Below are 26,881 nucleotides of genomic sequence, written 5' to 3'. Positions count from 1 at the left end.
ATCATCAACTCTTGAAACAGTTCCTCGCTATTATTCAAAAATATGGCATCATGCTGTCAGAGAAAAAGAGTCTTATTGGCCGGCAAGAGATAGAGTTTCTTGGCATGCATTTTAAAAATGGCCAATACACGTATGATCCGCATCTGACAAAGGAGCTTAAGTACTTCCCAGAAGAGAATCTCTCAGTAAAGCAAATTCAACAGTTCCTTGGGATTCTCAATTATATCAGAGAAGCCATACCACACCTGTCCAACTACACATGTCATCTTTCTAAGATGCTCAAAAAGGACCCTCCTCCTTGGGGAACAGAACAGACTACAGCTGTCCAAAAACTAAAAGAGTTGGCCCACAATCCTTCACCTCTCACTATCCCATCTACAGGAGATCTTATCCTTCAAACAGATGCGTCTGATTATGCGTGGGGGGTCATCCTCCTTGAAAATCTCAATGGCAGAGAACAACTGTGTGGTTATGCATCAGGACAGTTTTCTTCTTCAGAAAAATATTACCACACAACCTACAAGGAGATCTTGGCAGTCAAATATGGGATAAAGAAGTTCGAGTTTTTTCTGATTGGACAAAGACTTCCCCGGTTCGGATGGATAATTCTTCTTTCCCAAAAATCCTTGAATCCAACCAAAAGACCTTACCAGAACCTCAATTATTGAGGTTAAAATCATGGTTCAGCAGGTATGATTTTGAAGTCCAGCATATAAAAGGGACGAGAAATCTCATCCCAGATTTCTTATCCAGACTCTCAAAGCCACAAAATCAGCCTATAGTCCTCCTCACCTCAACAGTCAATCTTCCTATAATCTTCATGGCCTCTTCGTCCTAAAAACCCACTATGCAACCTCCCTCTCCACCAGATCTTCCCGCCAACCTCACAACTAGACAAGTCACCGATTTTGCCAGAAATATGATGTTCCATTATTTGGCAACTTTCCAACAAACTTTCTCACTGCCCATTCAACCCAACTTCTTTTACCCAGATCACCCTTGATGTTTGATTTATCACCTTTCTCCTACCCATCCACAGATCGAAAGTGAATTGTGGTTCTTATGGTGCCTTTCTACAGTTTGTTATCATACTCTTGAAATACCCGTTATGGATCTTTTACACTTCTTCAATAATGAGACAAATTCTGGAACATATCCATGGAGATACCTTACTTGGTTCAAAACCCCGTACTAATGGATAAGGGAACTTCTCAAGGTTATTCATGAGAACAAATTATTTACAGACAATAATCCCAAAGCTTCAGGAGACACTCAGAAGACACTTATGCAACTCAAAATATCTGTCATTATTGGAGGACGATTGAAGTGCCTTTGCATCTTGCTCCTCCAACAATTACAAGAGATCTAAAGCAGGCTCTGCAACTAAGAAATGAGTTAGGGACAACCGATGTCTCTACACCATTAGTCTGCACTTACAATGGACATCTATGGACTGAGACTGAACATCCCATTATTGAACATTCTATTTTTCTCATACTTCCAACTCCACTAGATGATCCGGATCTGACCAATGAACAGAAGGATGCCATCACGCAAGATTTTCAACCTATGGATGACGATGACTATGACAGTGTTTTCTAAATTAATGGTGTGTGCGCTGGACGTGAAGACAAGCCTTCTCCTCAATAATAATATGTAATAAAAGATGAAGTGTCAAATTCATCTTTCGATGCATTATTTTCTGTCTTTCACATGTGTAAAGTAAGTGCATTATTAAGACTTGTCGTCTTAATATGCATGTGAGCTGTCGGTGAGCTGTCAGTATATTATTAGACTTATCTTTTGTAAGTGGGAAATCTCAACTCTTCCTCTAAGGAAGACATGTGTCAAAGATAAGATTCTCACCTTATCTTTTTCTGTCGTTTTGTATTTACACTCCTCTATAAGAGGAGAAGTCGATATGTAATGAAACCAAGCAAGTTTTTCTTTCATCTATGAGCATAATATTCTCCCTTATGGCTTTCTAAATTTCTTCCTTCTCTTCTTCTTGATCCATGGTAATGAACTAATTGTCTGCACGATCTGTTCTTCTATAATCCAAAAGGGCTAAATCGGCTACCGAGATCCAAAAGAGCAGAAAGACCTCACATGGCGAGGTGCCTCTATACGGTCTTAGCTTGAGAATCTCTCCTGCCTTGAGTTTACAGCATGAGGATTATGGAATGAACAGCTCTCCTGCCTTGAGTTTCCCTTTCCTTCCTGTACTTAAATGTAGCACACACCGATTTCAAATGATATCTATAGTATAGATGTGCTTAAGTTGTTGAATTGATCTTCATAATGTACATCCAGAATAAATGCAGAAGCTACTAGGCTAATTGCACATTAATGTTTATTAGCTTGCTTCAATCCAACATGTCTAACACATTAAAGAAAAGTTAAAAAAATAAAATAAAAGGATAAGTCTAGCGTTGATGCAAGCATATATGTCCATTTCACACTTGCCCAGCAATTGTCCAATGCCGTTAAAAAAACTTAATAAAGTTGCCATAGATGAAACGACAGGCATCAAAGGCCGGATGGCAGAGATCAGATATGTTATTGGTAGCGTACGTTTTGGCATTACTGCAGCTGGTAGTCTGTCTGTGTCTCCCTCTAAACTGAAAGCCTCTAATATGAATAATCTTTCACCGTTTTGGCAACTGTATGGCTGATTCCTTCCTGCTTCTCTGAAATTATAATTTTAGAGTAACATTAGCCCACTTTGTCTGCTCTTCCTGAAACCAATAATTAGTATTTTAATCTTTCTTCCTTCATACCCAATTAGTTCATCTAATTAGATTACTTTCCTTGTCTTTCTAGTTTTTGTTTGGTAAGAAAAATAGTTTCATGCATATATGCTAATAAAATTAAAATATACAGATATATATATATATATATATATATATATATATATATATATATATATATATATATTTAATTATTTAATTTATTATATAAATTGAAATTATAATTTAGTGTATGTCTCTCTCTCCACTGTTTTTCACTGTAAACTGTGAAAGAATCAACGACCGAAACCCTAAACCAAAATATCTCTCGCAATTTCTTGTTGACATGGCAAGTGAAGCAAGTGAAGTTCTAAACCTTTTGACTCCTCATTCTTCAGGTACATATCCTCTTCTACAACTATAACATTATTCTTAAAAAACTTATATTTTCGTGATCTGCTTTTGATCAAGAATCTGAATACATCTCATTCTATTTATTGTCTCGTTTTTCTTTGACAGATGGGTTTTATGCAGCAAACAATCAGTTTCAAAAGAAAGGAACAAAAGGGTTCACTGAGCTCAAGATCTTGGATAACGATCTCTATATGAGGATAGATTTTCCTGGTGTCCCCAAACAAAATTTACGTTTCTCGATTGATCAAGAAAAGAAATGTGTTACTTTTGAAGGAGAGGCACCTCCGCAGTCTCAACACGATGGGGGTGACCGTAGCTATGTCTATGATCTGTTTCGTTGCAGCTGTTGTAAAATCTCTAACGTTAAAGCAGATGTGAAAGATGGTGTTGCCAGGATCATACTTCAGAAAGTTACAAACACCAACTTCAAAAAAAAAAAAAAAACGGTTTGTTTTCTCCTTTACTTTGTGTGGTCTATTGCATTCTTTCTTTCTATATCTCGAATGGGTTCTAAAGATTTGCGCTTGCTTTTGTTTGCAGGATGTGGAAGGCCTCAATTATCTCCAGGTAAATTAATCATTGTCATTTATCCTTTTGGTGATTTTAATAAATGAGTCTTTTGTTTTTGATGTTTTAGAATGTTGGTACCACTTTAATAGGAAACGAGAAGAAAATAAACTCAATAAAGAAAAGAAAAATTCTTAAAATGATGAAAATATATCACAAATATATATTTTCCATTATGAAAGCACACAAGACACACTTTTATTCTTCCAGTTTCTCACCTCTAACAAACTATTAACATTATAAGCTATTTATAATAGCACTTATATGACCTTTTACGTATAAATTTAATTAGTCATATTTATAGTACTTAATAATTTAACCTTTTATATATTTAAATCTTTAACATAATACAAATTTTTCATATACTCTTTAACAACTAACGACTCATGGAAATGATAATAGTAAATGTTTAAGTTTATCATTTTCAACACTCTTCCTTAAACTTAAATTATTCTAAACTTGATAATATTTGCTTTGTCCATATCTAGGAGGAAAATCTCGAACCTCGCCAACTCTTAAAAATTTTGATTTGAACTTGATTCACAAATTTCTCCGGCTCTTTTTCTATGATTCAAATCATCTAATTCTTCAACAACATTTTCAAGTTTTAATTTCAAAGCATTATGAGCTATCTTGAGGCTATCCAACTCATCCTGGATATATTATAAATCTATTGTATTAATATTTTCTGCATCTTTTTTCATAAATGCTTTGTAGCTATACTGAACACGCTTTCCCAATTTATCTCCGAATTCAATTTTTGCTAAAAAAATGGTTGATGATCTTGTCCAAATTTTTCACATGAATAGATTATTGTTGGCTTTTCAAGAATTTCCTTGTAACATCTTAAATGACAAGTTATAGTAATTGACATAATATTCTCCATATTCACAGCTGTTCTTATAATTTTACCATCTTTAATGAGATTTTTCTTTTATCTCATTTTCTCACAGACTATTTGCGTCTTTTGGAGTCTTTTTCCTGACTCTTCTTTTTCAACAAGTTTCTTCCTCTTGAACCTGGAGAATTACTTCTCTTTCTTCACTTTCTCAACAGGTTTCTTCACTTAGAACCTGAAGAATGCAAATAGCTTTTGACAATAGAGAACAACTACTTTCTTTCTTTTCTCCTTTCACTCTCAACTCTCACCATTCTTCTCTTTTGGCCTACAGGATCTTTAAGCTCTAATACCACTTTGTTGGGACCACTTTTGTTGGAGAGAAGGAGGAGATAAATACAACAAATAAAAAGAAAAGATTCTTGAAGAGAGAGATATATCACAAATATATATTTTCCATTATCAAAGCATGCAAGACACACTTCTATCTCTTACAAGAGATAGTTTCTCACATCTACCAAAAATTAACATTATAAGCTATTTATAATAGCACCTGTATGACTTTTCACTTGCAAACTTAATTACCCATATTTATAACACTTAATAATCTGACCTTTCATATACTTAAACCCTTAGCATAACCATAGACTCTTCACGTACTCTTTAACAACTAATGACTCTTGAAATGGCAATAGTAAATATTTAACATTTTCAACATAGAACTGATTTTGGATTATAAAGTACTGTTATGCTTTATTGATTTTTCTCTTCAATTTTTTACATGAATTCAATTTAAAGAAACATTATATTAATTTCTGTTTTTTTTTTTTTGTGCTTGTCTCAGTGGGAATGCTATCCTGGATCTTCTTCTTAGTGGGAAAATATCAACAGTTTCAGGTTGGCGTTTTACATTTTCCTTTTTGTTACTGTATGTAATGCATGTTTCAGGTGTTTCTATGCCTGACTAATTGCAGAGCTGAATGATGTTAATAACAAATTCATCCTTTACTTTTCGACAGATGGATGGATCAACGGGTCAAAACATTGAAAAGCACCTATTATAACAATGGGATCAAGGGAGGCTTTTGAATCAAAGACCACTGCTAATGGTGAGCTGTTTTTAAGGGTGGATATGCCAGGAGTTGAAGCAAAAGACGTCAAGGTTGTTGCTAAAGGTTGGGAAGTGAGATTCTTTGACAAAGCTAGAAAAAGAGGCCATGATTTGGATGGGCCTGAGTACATGGGCAGTGTCTCATTGTTACCCATGACTATCCTCAAGAGAAAGGTTGAGCATGAGGTGAAGGATGGTGTTCTGAGAATGGTGGTTCCGCCTGCTTAATCAGTTTTTTTATCAACTGCACTTGTTTTTGTTGTCACCGATGATGATTAGTGCTCATACTACATATGTGTCTGAGGGTTATGATTTTCTAGGTTCCATTAGGTTGGGCAATTCTTTGACCCATCTTTTGTTTTGTGATGATGTTGTTTAGTTTGGTTTTGTTTAGTTGTTTTTGGTTTAGGATGGATGAAGCTGTTTTATCCAAGTCTGTTTATGGATCTTTTATGGTGAACCTCATAGGAAGCACTAATATACGGCATATTTTTTTTTTAATCAATTAAAAGAGATGTCATTGCAATCAGCCTTTAAAAGAGCTGCAGAATTACAAGGATAGGTTGCTAGTCTGCAACTGGGGAGAGATCTCTTCGCAGTTGCTGAAGCCACATTTGTTAGAGTCTGTAGATACATGGATAACGGAGTAAGATGGAACAAAACCCAGTTCTACCTTAATAGTTTGAATAATGGAGTCTATCTCCCAAAAAACGCGAGATCCTGAAAATGATTTTGCCAACTTGACAGCTTCCAATAAGAGAAGACCCTCGGCAGCCAAAGGAGAAGCAACTTGTGGTTTAACCAAACAAGATTATCTGCATTAGCTCATTTAAAAGATGACGACTATATCTTTAGATAATTGCAAGTTGATATACCTTATTATTGTATGCAATATTTATATTGGCTAGTTTTTTATTATAAATAGTTAATAGTAATATATTATTTAACTAATATAAGTTCTACACCTTTTACAAATAATGCCCATATCAATGAGTACTTTCTGTTTGGTAAATAGCCAAAAGAAAAATGAAAAACTAACAGTAACTGGATTATATATCCTTTTTATGCGTGCTTCAAAAAAATAGTCTTGACAAAACTCAAAAGATAAAAAAGTAAAACAATTATCAAAAGTGAACATTTTTATCTGATAAAACAGAAAACCCTAAAAGAATATTACCATAGTTAGTATTGAAGTATGCTATCCATTTCAGACTCATCGTGACAGGCGAGTAGCAAGAAATACAAAGCAGATGCCAGTATGTTTGTAGGTAAATAGGATAGTACCTTTTGGCATGAGTGCTGGTACCTTCCTCTTATTTGCATCTGCTGTTCAGTGTGTCTGCCCGAAAAATGAAAGACAGGCAGTTGCACCATTTCGGCAACTGTACCTAACTGTAATGCCGGTTCCTGCTTTCTGAAACAACAGGACCATTCATAATTTTTACTTCTTTAACCAATCAAATCAACTCACCATCCTTAGCCAAATGTTTGCAAACGGGTTTTCTTTTCATGATTTTCTTCATTCATTTCTTAATGATTCTGGGCCAGACTAGTCTTTCGTAAACTAATATTAAACTGAAGTGGGTTATATTCTCTTGCACAACATGATCATACCAATGAATATTATTTAATTCCAGTAAAAAAATCGCATATAATTAACATATTTCAATTATTAATTTAACTTATAACACCTTTTAATGTTTTTAACCTCTTTCACTTTTATTTTTATTTTTATTTTTCACAAGGGTATGTAATATAATGCAGACAAGTATACAAATATATGTAGAGATCAAAAAATAAATATCGGATAATTGAAATATGTTTTAAATCATTTAATGTTTAAGAGTAAAGTCATTTAATTATTAATTACATTACATATACATGTAATAGGTAAATATAAAGCTAGTTCAAGAAATAAACAGCTTATTCAAATTTTCCTCTCCAGGTCAGATTGCTTTCTCATTGTTAAACCTCTGCTTGGGAAAGAGGGATAGTAAAAGAAAGTAAAGTAAGGTAAACAAAGGTTAAAATTGTATTTTGTTTTGTCTTATTTGAAAGGAAAGAGAACTTAACTATAGATTCAAAGTTACAACTTGTTTGATTAGGAGATAAAATAAAATAAAATAAAAATGTATTAATGTGAAAATTATAAAATCATCTTATGCATAAAAAAAGAAGAGATAAAAAGGTTTGTGATTAAAAACCAAATTAGTTCCCAATGCTCCATTTTAGCCTGCTGGGAAATGAAGGATTTTAAGAGTTCTATAAAATCATAGCTTATTAATTAAAACCCTGCTCCCAACTACAAAATCACAGTTATGAAACTTATAAAACCTTGCCTTGCTCTCAAAATCCGTTGTCCAGACAGGCTTACGAACCCCCAAGCCACTTATTCGAATAGCTTCATTTCTCTCCCTATGGCCAACGTAATTGTTAACATCTTCCCTCATTCTTCAGGTTCTCTTCAAAACATTATTCTCTTCTTCAAGAACATCTAGATACATACCTGCCTTTTCTTTTAATTTTCTAAGGTGTTATGTTCTTGCTGTTTGTTCTTTCTTTGTATGCAGGTGGGTTCTATGCAAGTAATAACCAGTTCCAAATCAATGGTACAAGAGGGTATTCTGAGAGCAAGACATTGCCAAGAGATCAGTTGTTTGTAAGGATAGATCTTCCTGGTGTGTCTAAAGAAGCTATACGTTATTCAAATTCATCAGACAAGAAAATGATTTTCTTCCAGGGAGAAGCACCTCAGATATCCCCATTTGAAGAAGGCCACCGCACCTTTCTTGGAGGTGTTGGGGTTAGTTGCAAATGCTGTCAACTCGCTGGCTTGAAATCCGATATGAGAGATGGTGTTCTCAGGATGGTGCTTCAAAAAGTCTCTGTCAAACGCCGCCGTCAAGAAACACCCTGCTCCAACGGTTGAGTTTTATTTATATCCTTGCACTTTCCAACTGAGACTCATTTCTTGGTTCTTAAATTTGTCACGTTTCTAGTTTTTTCTTTTTCCTTTTCTTGATATTTTTTGACAGATGGGTTTGTTGGAGCCATTGATGATAACCCATATGTAAAAAGCGGATCAAAGAAAGGTTTTGAAGCAAAACCAACAAAGGAAGGTGGGTTGTTTCTAAGGATAGACATGCCTGGAGTTGCAAAACAAGATTCAAGGGTTTGGATGATGGATGGAGAGGTCAGATTCCTGGGGAAAGCTAGAAAGATAATAAAGCATGATGTGAGCGGGCGTGAGTATCTTGGCAGCATTTCTTTGTTTCCTATAGCTACTGATCATGGTGATGGTAATTGTGGCAGCAGCAGCAGAATCCGTGGGAAGATTGTGCATGAGATGAAGGATGGTGTTCTTAGGATAATGATTCCACCTGCTTAATTAATTATGTTAATTATTAATTAGCTAGTTAGTGATCAGTTACAACTATCCTTAGTGTTATACTAGAAAGTAGTGAGCTTAGAGCAACTTTCTTATGTGAGATTATTATCATCGGAACGGTACTTGATTATGATTTTCAAGATTTTCATTACTTGTTTTTATTTGGTTTGAGTCAATTTTTAATAGCTTAATGCAAAGAAGTGGTCGGATAAGTAGTAGAAAAACGTTTAATAAGCCAAAGAAAAAGATATATAAAATCTCATAATTTTGGGTTAGGCGTGTTTCCAGGAGCTCATTGTCCCCCATGAGCACCGACCAGGGAGAGACCTGAATACTTTCTTCAGGTAGCCTTGTGCTTTCTGAAGCAAGAAGCTAGATATGACCCCAAGAGCAATTTTAGTTGATAACAAAAGAATGCTCTTTTCTCATTTCTGCACTAATTTCATTCTTGCGTTTATTTCTAAAATCTCCCTTTACAGTTATTTGTTTCTTCTGCACATCCACTGCGTATTCTCTTAATCCTGCAAATTTTTACATAACTGAAACTGAATTAAAGCTATTTACAAGTTATAAGCCATTGCTTCATCAAAACTTTTTTACTTCAAATCAAATCCTTCTCAGCTTCCAATTTAAGCAATAAAACAACTTTAGAATTGCCTTTCTATCATTGACTAACTATTCAGTCATTGGAAATTCTTTTCAGATATGAAATTATTATTATTATTTTTTTCAGAATCCAATTTGGTTGTGTTCTAAAACTACATTTTCAGATGGGGTGAAATTAAAATATGAAAAGATTTGATTCCGATTCCGAACCAGTCATCTTAGAAATAAGTCGGGAAACTCGTTGCTGGCATCGAGCACATCCTGTATTTCCAGTCATCACTATAACCTGAAACTAGAAACGGAGCAAAGCCAGGCAAGACGAATTAGGAACCACTGCAAAATGGTAATTGCAATTGCAACAAATTATGTTGAAACAAAAGGGGAAAAGATTTCAAAACGTCAACAAGTTCTCCCTGTAATTGTAGGAAAATATCATCAAATGATTTGCTAAAGGACCTAATTTATAACCAACTGAATGATAAAATGAAAGATAATTTTCAATCTGAATTCAATTGAAAGCAGAAGATGGCATCACATACCGTAGGCAGGGTCAAATCCTCAAGAAACATGAGAGACTTATTAGATAATATCCCCATTGGAATTCGGAGCAACCCAACGGAGCTCTCAGATGAGAATTGAGATTACTAACTTTAATAGATCATTTTATAGCTCCAAAAATCGCATCATGTTTCCAGTCTTATTTAATTTAAACAAGAATAAATAAATAAAAGTAGTAAGTTTATATTATAAATAAATAAAAAAATAAAAATTCAACTGAATGCCGGTCAGCATCTTTTGCTTTTAAATAATAATAGCTCAAGCCCTCTTTTTGCTGGTTAACTACTAATTATTGCAAGTTGCACTTCCAAAACTTCGGCTTGTTAGAGTTACGTAAAACCATGTTTGCACGTTAAGACCTTACCACCCTGGCTTTTAACGACTGTGGGCTTCATGTTCTAACCAAACTTTATCTGGTAAGACAAGATGGGAACAAGAATTAGATAAGGAATTTGTTGATCTATACTAACAGCCAGCAAATTCAAGCATGGACATATTAATACTTTAGAACTGAAGACAGAATCTTGTAGGCATAAAATATGATTGTTAAAAGAACTTGCCGTTTTCTCCACATGTCGGAAGGAGAATAAAACAATTCAGGCCTATTTATCCAACTCTTAAATGGATATTTCTGGTACTAAAGAACCCCTGCAATATTCAGGAATAAGGAGGCCAATTGACCAGGTCACCATTTCACCAACTATATAATGTTTTTGGAAATACTTGCAAGCTACGCATCAAAAGTCAACATATAACCTCTGTACGACCATGTCTTGAAATGAAACTGCAGCCCATAGTAGACTTTGACATGTATTTTTTCTTTTAAGGGACTTTTAGACACGTTTTTTTTTAAGGGGATTTTTAGACATGTATTTAGATATGCAGCTAACAATTAGAAAGAAAAAAAATTCAGGATAACAAATATCAGCGTAGTGCTTCAATCTGAAGAAACTTCCCTTGTCAAATTCAGATATTAGATATTCCAATTCTATATACCTCTTGGAGCCTTCTATACATGTTATTTAAAAATAAAAGGTTCATTTTGTCAGCAATCACAACAATATGGTGAACCACTCAACCACACAATAGACGCAATTAGTGGTTCAATTACAATTGTTCATTCTATTCAGTCACAAAGGGTTTCACTTTATTCGTGAATAAGAGACTCGCATTCCGTTTCAATAAAAAAGAAGCATGAATTCTTCGGAATAAAGCTGATACAGTTGCGAGACTCTGGATTTGCTGAGATTCATATCCCAGGTTTCTGAAATAGTGGGTTTACATGAGTAATATCAGCTGCAGCCAGCTGAAAAGAAATCACCTGGTTCCTAATTCGCAGCATTGATCACCCAGAGATAAGCTTCCATACAAATTGTGGCAAATTTTTACAGATCAGAATAATATCTTAAAGCATCTTGTATTTATCTAGTCCATCTACAGCCTACCTGCCATTTGAAAAGGCCACAATACAACCATCAGTTTACTGAATTTAGATGTCTAAGATCAACAAGTCCAAAAGTTCTAAAACTCTAAAACTAGGCAGTGATGATCAAAGGAGTTGGCATTTACATGACACTAAACTAGGCACTTAAATTGTAAGATCATGTGGGTGAAGATGATATAGTGTATGAAGTATAGATAACCCCTCAAAGAAAGGCCATATATTCAGGTATCTTAACCTTTTTCTAGGACAAGGCTAGGATGTGATGGGCAAGGTTTCTACCAGAATCAACTCTAACGCAATTTTAACACTAATAGTCCAAGGCATATGCCAACTTTACAGATAAGGCAAATAAGAATAGTTTAAAACCTAATTTTCACTTGTTCAAGACACTCAAATAAATTACAGTTTACAAAACCAAATCAAGAGGCCTGTACAATCGAAGTGTCTGTATAGCCTTACCAAGTTGACAGAATAACCTATGGGCATTTTTATAATATATACAGCATGAAATTAAAGCAATAAAGGCTAAGCAATAGGATAATGTAACACAGCACAAACTAGAGTGATTATGCTTGTTTAATAACGTTCAAATTGTAGTTAAATGCTGTCACCCTCAAACTGAATTCATCTAAGCATTAGAGAAAGGGAATCTAACTCATCCTCATAGGCTTCATTCATTTGTAACCAGGAATAAAAAAATTACAATCAATTTAAGAACAAGTCACCATTTGAAATGAGTGGTAGCAAATATTAACATACAACATTAAAGGCAAAATACCTATTAGTAATCTCGCCTCCTGGAAAAACCTCCGCTCTTCAAACTTCTATCTCTCTCCCTCTTCTCCAACAATGCCCTTTCTCTCTCTTTCTCCTGCTTCTCCCTCTTCAATCTTTCTTCTCTTAGCTCTTGTAATGTCTTCTTGCCACCCTTCTTCCCCTCTTTCTTTCCTCTAGTTGACCCATCATCTTTATCCTCCTCATCATTCACATCATCGTTCCTCCTCTCAAGGTACCAAGGCAACTTAACCCCTTTTCCAGCAACCCCATAACCCAACCTATACTTCTCATCCTCAGCGGTCACAACCCTCACCTCCTCCTTCATCTTCTTCTTCTTCTTTGAGTCTCTCTCAGAACCCCCTTCATTCTCCCGTCCCTTAATTGGGTCAAAAATTCGAATTCCTTCGAATAGATTAATGTGGTTTGACTTTGGTTCTGAGCAATCATTCTCTGCTGCTGCTGGCTCTTCAGGTTTTGTTAAAGGAGCCAAGCCACGGGCAGCCCTAAGTTGCTCAAGGCGAAACTCAGTATCACGCTTTCTAGCCTGCTCACGCTTTAGTTGCTCCTCTTTTGCAGCCGCTTCTTCATCTTTCCGGACTTTCTCTCTGTTCTCATAGTTGTATACATTCCACCTCTTTTGAGGAAGAATGTTAAGACCTCCATGACCTCCCATTATTTTACAATTCACCTGCAAATTAACGCTTATCTTCAATAATAGGGCTCTAGAAAAATAAAAAGCTAGAGGAAACTGGATTTCTGAACTCTAATAAGAGTTACTCACAGATCAAATTGAGATTCCATAAACAACAATATAATAGACAATTAGTTTTTCAGTATTGCTTTCTCATTCATGCCAAGAAATTATAGTTATAAAGAGATTCGAAGTGTTATATAAATCAATTCAAAAGTCATAAAAACTTCGTAACAAACATCAAGCAATTCCAAAGAGTAGAAAAAACAAGAGAGATACCCACAATCAAACGAGATTCCTAAGAACAAGAACTATGGAGAGAAATGAGAAAGTATAAAAGATGTTGACTTGATTAGCAATAAAACAATCCACAAGCTCAAACTTTTGCAATTACGATCGTGATGGATCGCCCATATTCAACGAACAGAATTCAAAAAAATTCCACAGATACAAAGAGAAAAGCGGCACGTACCAGGAGATGAAAGCGAGAGAATTGGGTCTGTGAGATTATACAAATTGCTGTATTTCTTTATTTTATATGTATATTTTTTTTTTGAACCGAAAAGAATTAGGAATTCGTTCGAAGAAGGACGATACGATGTCATTTCATTAAATATTATTGAACATTCGTTGATTTAGGTCGGTTTGTGTGGGAGTGGGATACTTGGGTTCTATTCTAATTTGCAATTATATATTTTATTTAGAAAAGTTAGCGAGTATTTAGATTTATATTTTTAATTTACTTAATCAAATGATTTTTTTTTTTTAAAGTTCTATTAGGAAAAAACAAGAAAACAATCATGTGAATGCTTATTTAACTTCTTGCTATTTTGCCCATTTTTTTCGTGTAAATCAGCAAAAATTTATTTAACGTTAAAAATCCTCGTCAATTTTACGCGTATTGGATTATCCCATGAAATGCAGCAATATGTTTGAACCTAAATTCGTCAAGATTTATAGAATTTCAAACGGATCTCATTTAAATTAAAATATCTTCAAAGAAAAAGAAAAAAAGAAAATATATAATCAACATGATTGGACTGCGAAAAGGTAGTTCTAATTCGTTTGGAGATTGAAAAACTCAGTAACGAAAAAAAACCATCAGGCTTGCGAATAATAAGCAACGCAATCACTTTACACTGTCCTAAGAATTACAATCAATTCTTCTTTTTTTTTTTTTTAAACTTCTCTATAATAAAGTCCAAGGCCGTCAACATAGACATGCACTGCATCCCTAAACTGCATCTTCCAAGGCAGTATCAGCAACTCTACCATTGGAAGGATAAACCAACTTTCAGCATTTACATAACATTTGAAGCCAATGCTGGCATAAACCGAGCCAGTGAACAATGAAGAAAACCTGTTAGGAAAGAAAATGATGAAGAAACGCCTTTGGGAATTTTGGATTCTTTTCCTACCAAACCCATTTGATATGGACATGGCCAAGCTTAAAGATGGACTTGATGGAGAGGATAACAAGAAAACCAAAGATAAAGCTAAGGATCCATTGAGCATACTACAAGGTCCAATTACAAGGTCCAAGAAGCTATAAGAAGCCTTAATTGGCTATATGCAAGACGGGCTAGTTTCAATTACATGCTAGGATAGCCCAAGAAAGCACAATTGAATTAGAGCTTTATTTAATATTTTGCAAGTCCAAGTACATGAAGACTAATGTGGGCTAATATTTGGGCTGAAATCTCTTATTTAAGTTCAGAACAATGTTATTTCCTATTTTTCTTATGTGGCGGCTAGGTTTAATAGTTTTACTAGAGTTTCTTATGTTAGGTGGCTATAAAAATGCCCCTTAAGGTGTGTTTTAGGGATTCGAATTTTGATTAAATTATAGTAGTTGTTTCCTTTGCATATTTGCTTGAATTCTTATTGAATACATAAACCACTTATCAATGAATTGATCTATCCTTGTGGCGTGTTAATGTTTAAAGAACTTAGTTTTCTTTAGGTTCTGATCTTGATCAACTATACCTTGCAATCTGATTTAAGCGGTTCTTGGGTTTTGAAACTCAATTTGTTCTTGGGTTTCTAAGATAGTAATTCACGGGTTCATAATCATTAGGGTTCGTGGTTCTAATCCTTTGAGGTTCTTAACATTTGGTATCAGAGCTTTGGCTCTTAAATCAGGTTATTTATCCATTTTCTTTAAGTTATTGTTTGTTCTCCTTGAGTTCTTGATATTGTTCTTGAAGTATTCTTGGTATTCTTGAAATCTATATTGTTTAGTTCTTGATTCTTGTAGTTTTGATTCTGATTCAAAAAAAAAAAAAATAGGTCTCATTGGTTTGATTGTCTTCGTTAGTGGAAAAACGTGTTTGGTGTTGAAATCATTGTTCTTGGTGTGTTTATATAGATATTAGGATTGTTAAAAGGTTCATATTACAGCTGGTCTTAAAAGTTTCCTAAAATTAAGAGGAAATTAGGGAGATTTTCACAATCCTACACAAATAAGGATTAGGTGGCTGTTTGGGAAGATTCAAAAGAACATTAAATTCCAATGACCTGAGCCCTATACATACCATCTTATTTGAATTAATTCAGCTCTAAATTCGTTTTTGTCCTTCATTTATTCTTTTCTTTATGTGTCTTTTGGGCAGATTTGACACATTTAAAGCATAAAGAGGTAACCTTCTTTCTTGATCAACCTTCCTTGTGATTTTTGCTTCCTAAATCTGTTCCTTACATGTCTTATACATCAAATTGAAGTTTTAATTCGTTCTTGAGCTTTAAAATCTTGTTTCCAATGCTGTTTGGTTAGAAATTTCCATTCGAGTTGAAACTTGGTTCTTGAACTTAATTTCTTGTTTTTTTCACCTTATTTTCGTTCCTTTTACATGCCCATTGCTTCTTTTTGAGTTTTTGATTGTTCTTGATTCATTAAACACTTGTTTTTGTTACTGTTCCTTCTTTTCCTATTTCAAGCTGAACTGCATCTTTCTTGTTTCTTACATCTAGATTGTTTCTTTATATGTCATTTGCATCCGTTTGAAATTTTCGCTTGTTTGTAGTCCTAATTTTATTGAAAGCGTGACTATTTGTTTAATTTTCTTGACTTTTGCGTTTTGCCTCAACTAAGCTTTTTAGATCATAATTCTTGGTGCATTGCAAGCATAGTGAAATAACTTGATGTGTGGTTATTGATTCACATAAGAATCCTTGAAAACAAGCTGAGTGGTGTGAGTTCTCAGCCTTGTGTGATCATTCTTGATTGTGCGAAACACGAGTGACCATCCCCATTAATTGAGAGTAAACACGTGAGAGAGTGTTGGTGAGGTCCTTAATTTCCTTCGATTTTCTTTTATTGCATACTAACTCTTATTGCAGCATGTCAAGTGGTTCTAGTGGAGGTAATAATGTGTCAACTACCGGCATACCCGCGGCACAAATGCATGAAAATGAGAGGGTGCAACGAAGCATAAGAAATATGAATGAGCAAATGGAGAGGTTTCAACTTGACATAGCAGCCCAACGAAGGGAAATGGCAACCAATCAACAAGCCATTATGGACCAAATTAATGCATTTGCCCGAGGTCTAGGAAATAGGCTTAATGAAGGGGGGAATGTGCAAAGTAATCATGGGCAGCCAATTGGGGTGAATGAGGATGACTTTGATGAGGGTTTTGAGGAATATGATAATGCAGCCTATGGTGGGGTTGGTAGAGGCATGGGTAGAGGAGCTAGGAGATACCAAAATCTTGGTAGAGGTAGATGACACTTTGGTGGTTATGGGAACTATAATAATGTTGATAGGAACTTGGGTAGTATCAAACTTAGGATTCCTACCTTCTTGGGGAAAACTGATCCGGAGGCATATTTGGAGTGGAAAAAGCGAGTTGACCTTATCTTTGATTGCCATAACTTTTCAGAGGAGAAAAAGGTGAAATTAGTGGTTACCCAATTTAGTGACTATACTATAGTTTGGTGGGATCAGTTGGTGGTTAGTAGGAGGAGGAACATGGAAGAGCCTATTAGTAGTTGGATCGCACTCAAAACTATCATGAGAATGCTTTTTGTACCTAAACATTACCATAGGGAGTTACATTAAAGACTCTAATCTTTGAGGCAAGGTACAAAGAGTGTTGATGATTATTATAAGGAGATGGAAATGCTCATGACTAGGGCTGATTTGGATGAGGATAGAAAAGCTACCATGGCACGATTCATTAGTGGGCTTAATAAGGAGATTGTTGATAGGGTAGAGTTGCAACATTATGTGGAGCTTGAGGAGTTAGTTCACCTTGCAATTAAGGTGGAAAAGCAACTAAAACCTAGAGGGACATCAAGGTTTGAATATAAGGGCACTTCGAGTGGGAGGCCACATTGGTCTAATTCTTGGAAAGGAGGTAAGAAAGGTGATGATAAGGTTAATCCCAATTACAACAAAGGGAAAAGCATTTCAGGCAACAAAGACACATCTAAACCTGAAATTAACAAAGAAAAGAATAGAGACATCAAGTGTTTCAAATGCTTGGGGCATGGCCATATTGCTTCACAATGTCCAAACAAGCGGGCAATGGTGGCTAGAGACCATGGGGAGATTGAAACAGCAAGTGAAGAGAGTGATAATGATGATGGGATACCACAATTGGAAGACGGCAGCGATGATTGCATTGAGAGTCCTATAGGAGGTGAGCTCTTGGTGGCTAGGCGCACACTAAGTGTTCAAATGAAGGAAGATGATACCTTGAAGCAGTAAAAAGACAACATTTTCCACACAATGCCATATACAAGGTAAGACTTGTCTTGTTATTATTGATGGTGGTAGTTGTACAAATGTTGCTAGCACTTTAATGGTTGAAAAATTGGGTTTAAATCTAATTCCACATCCTAGACCTTATAAATTGTTATGGTTAAATAATTGTGGTGAGATCAAACTGAATAAGCAAGTTGTTGTATCTTTCACAATTGGTAGATATTCAGATGAGACGCTATGTGATGTAGTGCCAATGCATTCTGGCCATATCTTGTTAGGTAGGCCATGGAAATTTGATACAAGGGCTTTTCATGATAGCCTTCTAAATAGGTACTCATTTGTGAAGGATGGGAGAAAAGTTACTTTGACACATCTTTCTCCTAAGAAAGTGTATGATGACCAATGTAAGTTGGAAAGAGAGAGGCGTGAGGCTGAAAATAACAAAAAGGAGCATGAAAACCCAAAGGGTAAGGTTCAGCCTAAAAAGAAAACAAAGGCAAATGGTAGTTTTTTGGCTAGGGAAAATGAAGTTAGGCATGCATTTCATTCAAGTCGGATGTTATTTGTTGTTACTTATAAAGATGTATATTTAAACACTACTGAACTTGATCTTTCCTTGCCGAGTGTGTTTGCTAATCTTTTGCAGAAATTTGCTGATGTCTTTCCCGAGGAAATGCCAAGTGGATTACCTCCTCAAAAAGGGATAGAACATCAAATAGACTTCATACCCGGGGCTTCCATACCAAATAGACTAGCCTATAGAAGTAATCCAGAGGAGACAAAGGAGCTTTAAAGGCAAGTGGAAGAACTGATGTCAAAGGGGTATGTGCGTGAGAGCTTAAGTCCTTGTGCGGTTCCAGTGATTTTGGTTCCGAAGGATGGCATATGGAGAATTAATAAAATAACGGTAAAGTATCGTCATCCCATTCCTAGGTTAGATGATATGCTTGATGAGTTGCACGGTGCATGCGTGCATATCAATCTTAGTAAACAAACATGCACCATGCAACTCATCAAGCATATCATCTAACCTAGGAATGGGATGACGGTACTTTACCGTTATTTTATTGATTGCACGGCAGTCCACACACATTCTCCATATGCCATCCTTCTTTGGAACCAAAATCACCATCAATAATAACAAAACAACATTTGTACCATTAAAGTGCTAGCAACATTTGTATAATTACCACCATCAATAATAACAAGACAAGTCTTACCTTATACATGGCATCTTGTATGGAAAATGTTGTCTCTTTGCTGCTCCAAGGTATCATCTTCCTTCATTTGAACACTTAGTATGCGCCTAGCCACCAAGAGCTCACCTCCCATAGGACCCTCAATGCAATCATCGTTGCCGTCTTCCAATTGTGGTATCTCATCATCATTATCACTCTCTTCACTTGCTGTTTCAATCTCCCCATGGTCTCTAGCCACCATTGCCCGCTTGTTTGGACATTGTGAAGCAATATGGCCACGCCCCAAGCATTTGAAACATTTGATGTCTCTATTCTTTTCTTTGTTAATTTCGGGTTTAGATGTGTCTTTGTTGCCTGAAATGTTTTTCCCTTTGTTGTCATTGGGAATAACCTTATCATCACCTTTCTTACCTCCTTTCCAAGAATTAGACCAATGTGGCCTCCCACTCGAAGTGCCCTTATATTCAAACCTTGTTGTCCCTCTAGGTTTTAGTTGTTTTTCCACCTTAATTGCAAGGTGAACTAACTCCTCAAGCTCCACATAATGTTGCAACTCTACCCTATCAACAATCTCCTTATTAAGCCCACCAATGAATCGTGTCATGGTAGCTTCTCTATCCTCATCCAAATCAGCCCTAGTCATGAGCATTTCCATCTCCTTATAATAATCATCAACACTCTTTGTACCTTGCCTCAAAGATTAGAGTCTTTAATGTAACTCCCTATGGTAATGTCTAGGTACAAAACGCATTCTCATGATAGTTTTGAGTGCAATCCAACTACTAATAGGCTCTTCCATATTCCTCCTCCTATTAACCACCAACTGATCCCACCAAACTATAGCATAGTTACTAAATTGGGTAACCACCAATTTCACCTTTTTCTCCTCTGAAAAGTTATGGCAATCAAAGATAAGGTCAACCCGCTTTTCCTACTCCAAATATGCCTCCGGATCAGTTTTCCCCAAGAAGGTAGGAATCCTAAGTTTGATACTACCCAAGTTCCTATCAACATCATTATAGTTCCCATAACCACCAAAGTGTCCTCTACCTCTACCAAGATTTTGGTATCTCCTAGCTCCTCTACCCATGCCTCTACCAACCCCACCATAGGTTGCATTATCATATTCCTCAAAACCCTCATCAAAGTCATCCTCATTCGCCCCAATTGGCTGCCCATGATTACCTTTGCACATTCCCCCCTTCATTAAGCCTATTTCCCAGACTTCGGGCAAATGCATTAATTTGGTCCATAATGGCTTGTTGATTGGTTGTCATTTCCCTTCGTTGGGCTGCCATGTCAAGTTGAAACCTCTCCATTTGCTCATTCATATTTCTTATGCTTTGTTACACCCTCTCATTTTTATGCATTTGTGTTGCGGGTAATGCCGGTAGTTGACACATTATTACCTCCACTAGAACTACTTGACATGCTGCAATAAGAGTTAGTATGCAATAAAAAAAATCGAAGGAAATTAAGGACCTCACCAACACTCTCTCACGTGTTTACTCTCAATTAATGGGGATGGTCACTCGTGTTTCGCACAATCAAGAATGATCACACAAAGTTAAAAACTCACACCACTCAGCTTGTTTTCAATGATTCTTATGTGAATCAATAACCACACATCAAGTTATTTCACTATGCTTGCAATGCACCAAGAATTATGATCTAAAAAGCTTAGTTGAGGCAAAACGCAAAAGTCAAGAAAATTAAACAAATAGTCACGCTTTCAATAAAATTAGGACTACAAACAAGCGAAAACTTCAAACGGATGCAAATGACATATAAAAAAACAATCTAGATGTAAGAAACAAGAAAGATGCAGTTCAGCTTGAAATAGGAAAAGAAGGAACAGTAACAAAAACAAGTGTCTAATGAATCAAGAACAATCAAAAACTCAAAAAGAAGCAATGGGCATGTAAAAGGAACGAAAATAAGGTGAAAAAAAACAAGAAATTAAGTTCAAGAACCAAGCAATCAAGTTTCAACCCGAATGGAAATTTCTAACCAAACAGCATTGGAAACAAGATTTTAAAGCTCAAGAACGAATTAAAACTTCAATTTGATGTATAAGACATGTAAGGAACAGATTTAGGAAGCAAAAATCACAAGGAAGGTTGATCAAGAAAGAAGGTTACCTCTTTATGCTTTAAATGTGTCAAATCTGCCCAAAAGACACACAAAGAAAAGAATAAATGAAGGATAAAAACGAATTTAGAGCTGAATTAATTCAAATAAAATGGTATGTATAGGGCTCAGGTCATTGGAATTTAATGTCGCTTTGAATCTTCCCAAACAGCCACCTAATCCTTATTTGTGTAGGATTGTGAAAATCTCCCTAATTTCCTCTTAATTTTAGGAAATTTTTAAGACCACCTGTAATAGAAACCTTTTAACAACCCTAATATCTATATAAACACATCAAGAACAATGATTTCAACACCAAACACGTTTTTCCACTAACGAAGACAATGACTTCAACATTTACATAACATATGAAGCCAATGCTGGCATAAACCGAGCCAGTGAACAATGAAGAAAACCTGTTAGGAAAGAAAATGATGAAGAAACGCCTTTAGGAATTTTGGATTCTTTTCCTACCAAACCCATTTGCATACAGACACCTATATACAAGAATACAAGTGAGCTCCACTTCAACACAGCCAGACGATCCTATGTTTTAATTCAAAATTATAAGACTGCAATTCTATTTGTTGTTCTTGCTGTAAGTGTAGTAGGAGGCATGCATCCAGTCATGCAAAGGCCAACCGCAGGTACTACTTCAACTTAATAATTTTCCTTGAAGAATGCATCAGAAAATAAAGTCACAGAGCTGAACAAATTTGCTCTGCGCATCTTTTCTATTGATGATAAATGAGGTATCCTCTACATCTGCATTCATGCAATTAATTCTATGCCTGCAGCCACAAAGAAAGTTGCTGGTAAGCAGCACATAACAGGAACAAGAATATATAGCAGTTAATGCCACTAGGCTCACCATTCAAAATGATCCTCGCAAGAAATAGAACCCCGGATAATTGACAAGCCAGCTCCTTTCCTGCAATCAGCAAACACAAATTTAAATTTCAATATATTACTTATTTAGAAGCAACATTAGTTGTCTCCTAGATAAGCCCTATAAGAAAACCTTAAAAACAGCTAACACCACAAAAGGTTTAAGAATAACACAAATGGGCACAAACAAATTATAAAAAGGGAATCATTCCTTCAGATTTTGCTTGGATTTGTCATTAGAAATGAAATATCCAAAGATTGCATTTATAAAGTATGCATCACATACCAAGTTGCAGTATACATATCATAGAACTTGTCAAATGCTTTATCAAAACAGTAATGACAAGCCATAAGATCCTTGATGTTGGTCACCTTGCATGTTGCTTTACAGCATTTTACCTGCATCAATTATAATATCACATTATTAAGCAATATGTATGAGTTTTTGCATTTTTTTCCTTTTCTAATGACAAAGAGAACAAAATTATCTGCATGACATCCCTGGATCTAATTCTTTCACCAAGCTCGGCCCAGAAAAATTACTATAATTTTGTGAGTTCTCAAAATTGGGCCAGGCCTGTCCAAATAAAAATTGGGGCTTTATTGGGTATGGCCTAGCTAGTGAGGGACACCATGCATCTGAGCCCATGTAATTTTTAGGTAAGACGGGTGCGCATCCAGGCTTTTCAACTGGTCTACGCGTAACTGTGAAACTGCAAAATAACCTAGTGGCAACCAAACTACAATACATGCAATGTGTGAATACAGCAGCAGATTAACCTAACATCTAGAATTAATAGGAATTAAAATAAATTTACCAAGCGTTTAAGTTTATGAGAGTAATATTGCTGATGAGATTGATGCTTCCTTATATGCTCATCCAAATGACCTGCACTGAAATTGAAGTTATTATAAGTGAAGTTCAAGAAAAACAACCAAGGAATATTAATTTTGTTCGGCAAAACGCAAAGGATCAACCACTCATCATATGGAATAACATTCATATTACTGTTGGCTTCTGTTATTACTACAGCTAATGCCATCATAATTTCTAACATGTTTCCTTCCATAAACCACCTTCATCTTACTTCCCATCAGAGACTGTAACCACCAAGGCACACAACTAAATTGGCCTCAAGAAAACCTTCACCTTCCCAAAGAGTGGTAAAGGTATACATATTTCATTCATTACATGAACATCCATGCGAGAGATATAGAGGTACTGTTGAACAAAGTAAGAATTGGTACATTAGCTACGGAACACTAACCAAACACGCAAAAGAAAAAATAATAAAGGTATGGGCATAAATTACTTCATATACAAATTATGCAAATAATGTCAAGAAACTATGGAGAGATAAATGAGTGGAAACAATGGGCCACAAAATTAAAAATGATTAAGCACTACATAAGAGTCTAAAGATTAAATATATCCAACAGCTGCCAAGATACAAATTGAGCTTACTAGTCACAAAGAACAGCACTACAATGAAGGCATGTTGCCAAACTTGAAGAACTGCAGCATGAATTGCAATTTGCTGCTGCCAAGTTTTTACCCATCTGATGGCATCTGCAAAGACAGAAAAAAATAAAATTGATGCCCAGTTAAAAATTATCCTTAAAGGCTCAAATTCTTGAGGCCAATGCAATTTAACTTTTCCTTGTAGTCATTTATTCAGAAAGTCATCTTCAAAGTAGCTACATGGTTTACTTGGAAACAGAAATCAAGAGCAATCTGGCAGCGATGGATACATAATCAAATGGAAATATAAGTGTAGCCAGAAAATGACCAGCAAATGCCTTGTGAAGACATCCCTCATTTTGTATATATTGACGGATGCTAACTAACGTATCCTACATACCTTCTGTAAAGCCCAAGAAGATCTTTGGGTATGGAATTCTTCTTGTGCCCTTCTGCCACCTGCATATGGAGATAACGTTAATATGCTAACCTTGGACATATTCAAGCATAGGAAAATCACAGCTCTATAGTGTGCATTTCTTAATAGTGTTTAAAGTAGATTATATTAACAAACCTGGCTACATACTGTCACCAAACAATCTTCAGCTAGGTGCCCAGGCCTCTGACATTTCCAACTATAGTGGCACATTCATCATCCAAACAAGTAAGTAGACACATAAATAATTACACATAGTATCCCACCACCCCACCACCCTCTCTTCCTCTTCTCTCTCTTTCAGGATGATAGCAAAACCCATTTGGTTTTGCTCTGTGGCAGCTGTGGTTCATGTCCAAGATACCATGATATAAAAGACGTAATAAAAAAGGCATTGGGTCACATACTCCGTCATAGAATCAACTCTTACAAAATGCCATTTGTAATTCTTAAAATACCTTATCTATAAAAAAGAATCAATAACCATCGGATTGACAAAGAAAGATACCATTCATAAGTACAAAGATTAGATCTCTTTCTGGACCAGCAGTTGCGATTATAGTCCCAAGTGTCCCTGAGGTCAGGCATTGGTAAGGCACATTTGACGCCAATGAAGGGAACGTTTGGATTTTGGTTGATTGGCTGAAAAACATAGAAGTGAAAATTTAGAGATTGGGACTACGTTCAATATCAGAATAAAAATGATAATGCAAAAACACCTCAGCAAGTCTAAGACTTTGCAGAAGTTCAGCTTTGCATTCCATGCTGCATATATCGTCATCAGTCTACAAAGAATGATAGACATGAATAAGATCAGTAAGAAGACCAAACAGAGAAACAGGAATTTTTTCAAAAGTAAAATACAAGGTTCCCCATACCTCATTGCATATGTATTCCCCATAATTCCCGCACACAACACAAACAGGTTCCCCTGGCAGAGGAAACCGTTGCTCGCTCCTAGACTTTACCTGGTCCTGGTCGACTTCATTTGTGAGACCTAAAAAGAAAACAGATGAAGTCATAAACAGTCTAAGCAATGACATGTAAATTCTACCTGAGTCAGTTAAAGAGACATTATCTATCAAGATACAAGAATAATAACAACAGTCAATAAACAGAGACCAAGAAACAAAACCAGAATTTTCGGGATCTTGCTCTTGAGATTCTGAACCACTTTCATCACCTGAGTTTCAAGAAGTAAAAAAATAAAACAAATAAACACATGAAATCAACATGAGCGACTGACAATTATAGTCAATTCGACCTGGCAATCATTTTAACACTCCTCAATTAGCTCTATCTAAGCAATTTATTCCTCAATAATATAAATCATATAAGAAACTGATTTTAATGAGGTGCTTACTTCCATAATCTACCAAATTTAAAACCGAGCTACAACTTCCCTGCAGCTACAAAAATAACCATAATAATTAGATCAAAAGTTTCACAAAAAATTTAAAAGTGAAAAGATCATTCATTTACCAAAACATTAGCAGTCAATGTTTCATAAGGTTGAGAAGAGCTCACTTCCTTCCTGTACAGGCCACAAAGAGAGAGAATATATGCATGTCAAAATTTAAAATTAAAAAATTAAAAAGAATGAAATTAAGATAGAGTTATAAACTCTGCCTTCTCTTGTCTACATAATCCTGGTGCGACATCGGTCCACCATGCTCCTCTATGTCTGTGCGCCGTGGCGAACCTCCCGTAGACCGGCGTTTCTGGCCCACCTTTTTGGGCCTATCATGCTCTATCTCACGGTTCTGTTGCTCTTCTTCGTCGGTAACAGGGGCATTTCCGGTTGCGATATTATAAGCTGCAAAATGGAGTATATAATTGTGCTAAACAAACAGAAAGAGAAATGGAAAAATGGAAGATGAAGTGGCAAAGAATAATGGATACCGGATACCTTTTAGGTTTTGAAGAACAGAAGAGATGCTAAAGTCTTTTTTGTAAGAGATTGAAGGATTCTTGTAGAAATTCGTTCTCGTCCCCATTATTTTTTGTATCGATCAATTCTAAACAAGTTGTTTAGACCAAGCTATGCCTGCAACAGAAAATTAAGAACAGGATGCTTTTTAAGATATTGTATCAGATGTTAAAGCGACACGTCGTTTCTGGCATATTATATCCTAAACGCAGAATCATATTGGCTTCACAGTCCACCATCAAATCACAAATATAAATATAAATATTTTCTTTTTTAGTATTCAAGAGGTAAATAAAAATATATTGATCTTCTAATAACAATTATATCAATGGTTGAGTTTTTTATTTGATTAATTTTTCAACTAAGATTATATTAATTTCTCTAAGAAAAAATTACATTGATGGTTGAGTTTTTATATTTATTTAATTATTTTAATAATAATTTTAGTATTATAAATATTAATATAAAATAAAGAAATTTTCTTATATATAATTGTTTAATGTAATTTTTATTTATGAATTTTAACATTTTAAGTAATTTTTTAAAATAATTTTAAAGATATTACTATATTTTTATAAGACAACATATTTATCTTTTATATGATATTGAATTTTTATTATCACGTATATTTATATTTGATAAGATGTGGATTTATGAATCTATTAAATATAAATTATAAGTTCATTAATAGTATTGGTGTAAGTTGATTGAAAAAATTTACTATTAACATATAATTATAAGCAACAAGATTATTAAGTATTAATTATAGACTCATTATATGTAATGTGTAGGTTTATTATTTGTGAAATGTAAATTCATCGGTTAATATATGAATTTCTGTTTTTTAAATTATAAATTTTTAAACTATAATTTATGAGTTTCAAGTGTATGTGTGATAAATTTATAATTTATTATGAATTTTTTATTTTTGCCTTATGAATTTGTATTTTTTATGAATTTATTGACTATTTATGAACCTCAAATATATGTTTATTAAACTTATCT

General features: G+C 35.1%; 5 protein-coding genes across 10 annotated transcripts; 2 read left to right on the top strand and 3 right to left on the bottom strand.

Moving 5' to 3' along the window:
- Window positions 1-3,005: 3,005 nt before the first annotated feature.
- Window positions 3,006-9,208, top strand: LOC112536384 (putative 57 kDa heat shock protein). Its single transcript, XM_048373541.1, has 8 exons — window positions 3,006-3,127; window positions 3,249-3,710; window positions 3,781-3,787; window positions 5,393-5,476; window positions 5,626-5,869; window positions 7,948-8,116; window positions 8,230-8,583; window positions 8,695-9,208. The coding sequence occupies exons 1-8, from the start codon at window positions 3,076-3,078 to the stop codon at window positions 9,045-9,047; spliced, it is 1,725 nt and encodes a 574-aa protein (XP_048229498.1). The 5' UTR covers window positions 3,006-3,075; the 3' UTR covers window positions 9,048-9,208.
- On the top strand, window positions 4,719-6,427 carry LOC125370088. The gene has a single exon (XM_048373912.1). The coding sequence runs from the start codon at window positions 5,615-5,617 to the stop codon at window positions 5,885-5,887; it is 273 nt and encodes a 90-aa protein (XP_048229869.1). The 5' UTR covers window positions 4,719-5,614; the 3' UTR covers window positions 5,888-6,427.
- A 52-nt stretch (window positions 9,209-9,260) lies between the features above and the next one.
- LOC107262036 lies at window positions 9,261-10,315 on the bottom strand. The gene is given in 4 exon segments (XM_015725208.3): window positions 9,261-9,462; window positions 9,465-9,568; window positions 9,864-9,945; window positions 10,193-10,315. Coding segments are annotated over 4 exon segments (318 nt in total). The 5' UTR covers window positions 10,250-10,315; the 3' UTR covers window positions 9,261-9,387.
- On the bottom strand, window positions 10,295-19,188 carry LOC8265563 (leukocyte receptor cluster member 1). 6 transcript variants are annotated; one of them, XR_007215798.1, is made up of 4 exons: window positions 19,052-19,188; window positions 12,434-13,120; window positions 10,772-10,859; window positions 10,295-10,624 (listed from the first exon to the last, which is right to left on the bottom strand). XR_007215798.1 is itself a non-coding variant. In XM_048373909.1 (3 exons), the coding sequence occupies exons 1-2, from the start codon at window positions 19,106-19,108 to the stop codon at window positions 12,437-12,439; spliced, it is 741 nt and encodes a 246-aa protein (XP_048229866.1). In that variant the 5' UTR covers window positions 19,109-19,188; the 3' UTR covers window positions 10,295-10,624; window positions 12,434-12,436. The 6 variants fall into 6 exon arrangements, 5 of the variants coding, with proteins under 5 accessions (XP_048229866.1, XP_002528936.1, XP_025014850.1 ...); XM_048373909.1 differs by lacking the exon at window positions 10,772-10,859; XM_002528890.4 differs by lacking the exons at window positions 10,772-10,859; window positions 19,052-19,188 and adding an exon at window positions 13,596-13,751.
- Window positions 19,189-21,467: 2,279 nt separating this feature from the next.
- LOC8265564 lies at window positions 21,468-26,026 on the bottom strand. The gene is made up of 15 exons (XM_048373908.1): window positions 25,856-26,026; window positions 25,576-25,762; window positions 25,429-25,480; window positions 25,310-25,355; window positions 25,082-25,129; window positions 24,825-24,943; window positions 24,666-24,731; window positions 24,455-24,588; window positions 24,085-24,145; window positions 23,911-23,969; window positions 23,514-23,618; window positions 22,867-22,942; window positions 22,335-22,447; window positions 22,032-22,091; window positions 21,468-21,951 (listed from the first exon to the last, which is right to left on the bottom strand). Exons 1-15 carry the CDS (start codon window positions 25,941-25,943, stop codon window positions 21,846-21,848), a joined length of 1,320 nt encoding a protein of 439 aa, XP_048229865.1. The 5' UTR covers window positions 25,944-26,026; the 3' UTR covers window positions 21,468-21,845.
- Between the last annotated feature and the right edge of the window lie 855 nt (window positions 26,027-26,881).

This window comes from Ricinus communis, chromosome 5, assembly GCF_019578655.1.
Source record: "Ricinus communis isolate WT05 ecotype wild-type chromosome 5, ASM1957865v1, whole genome shotgun sequence".
NCBI lineage: Eukaryota > Viridiplantae > Streptophyta > Magnoliopsida > Malpighiales > Euphorbiaceae > Ricinus > Ricinus communis.
The sequence above is the reverse complement of the archived record's forward strand: the minus strand, read 5'-3'. Positions and strand labels throughout refer to the sequence as shown.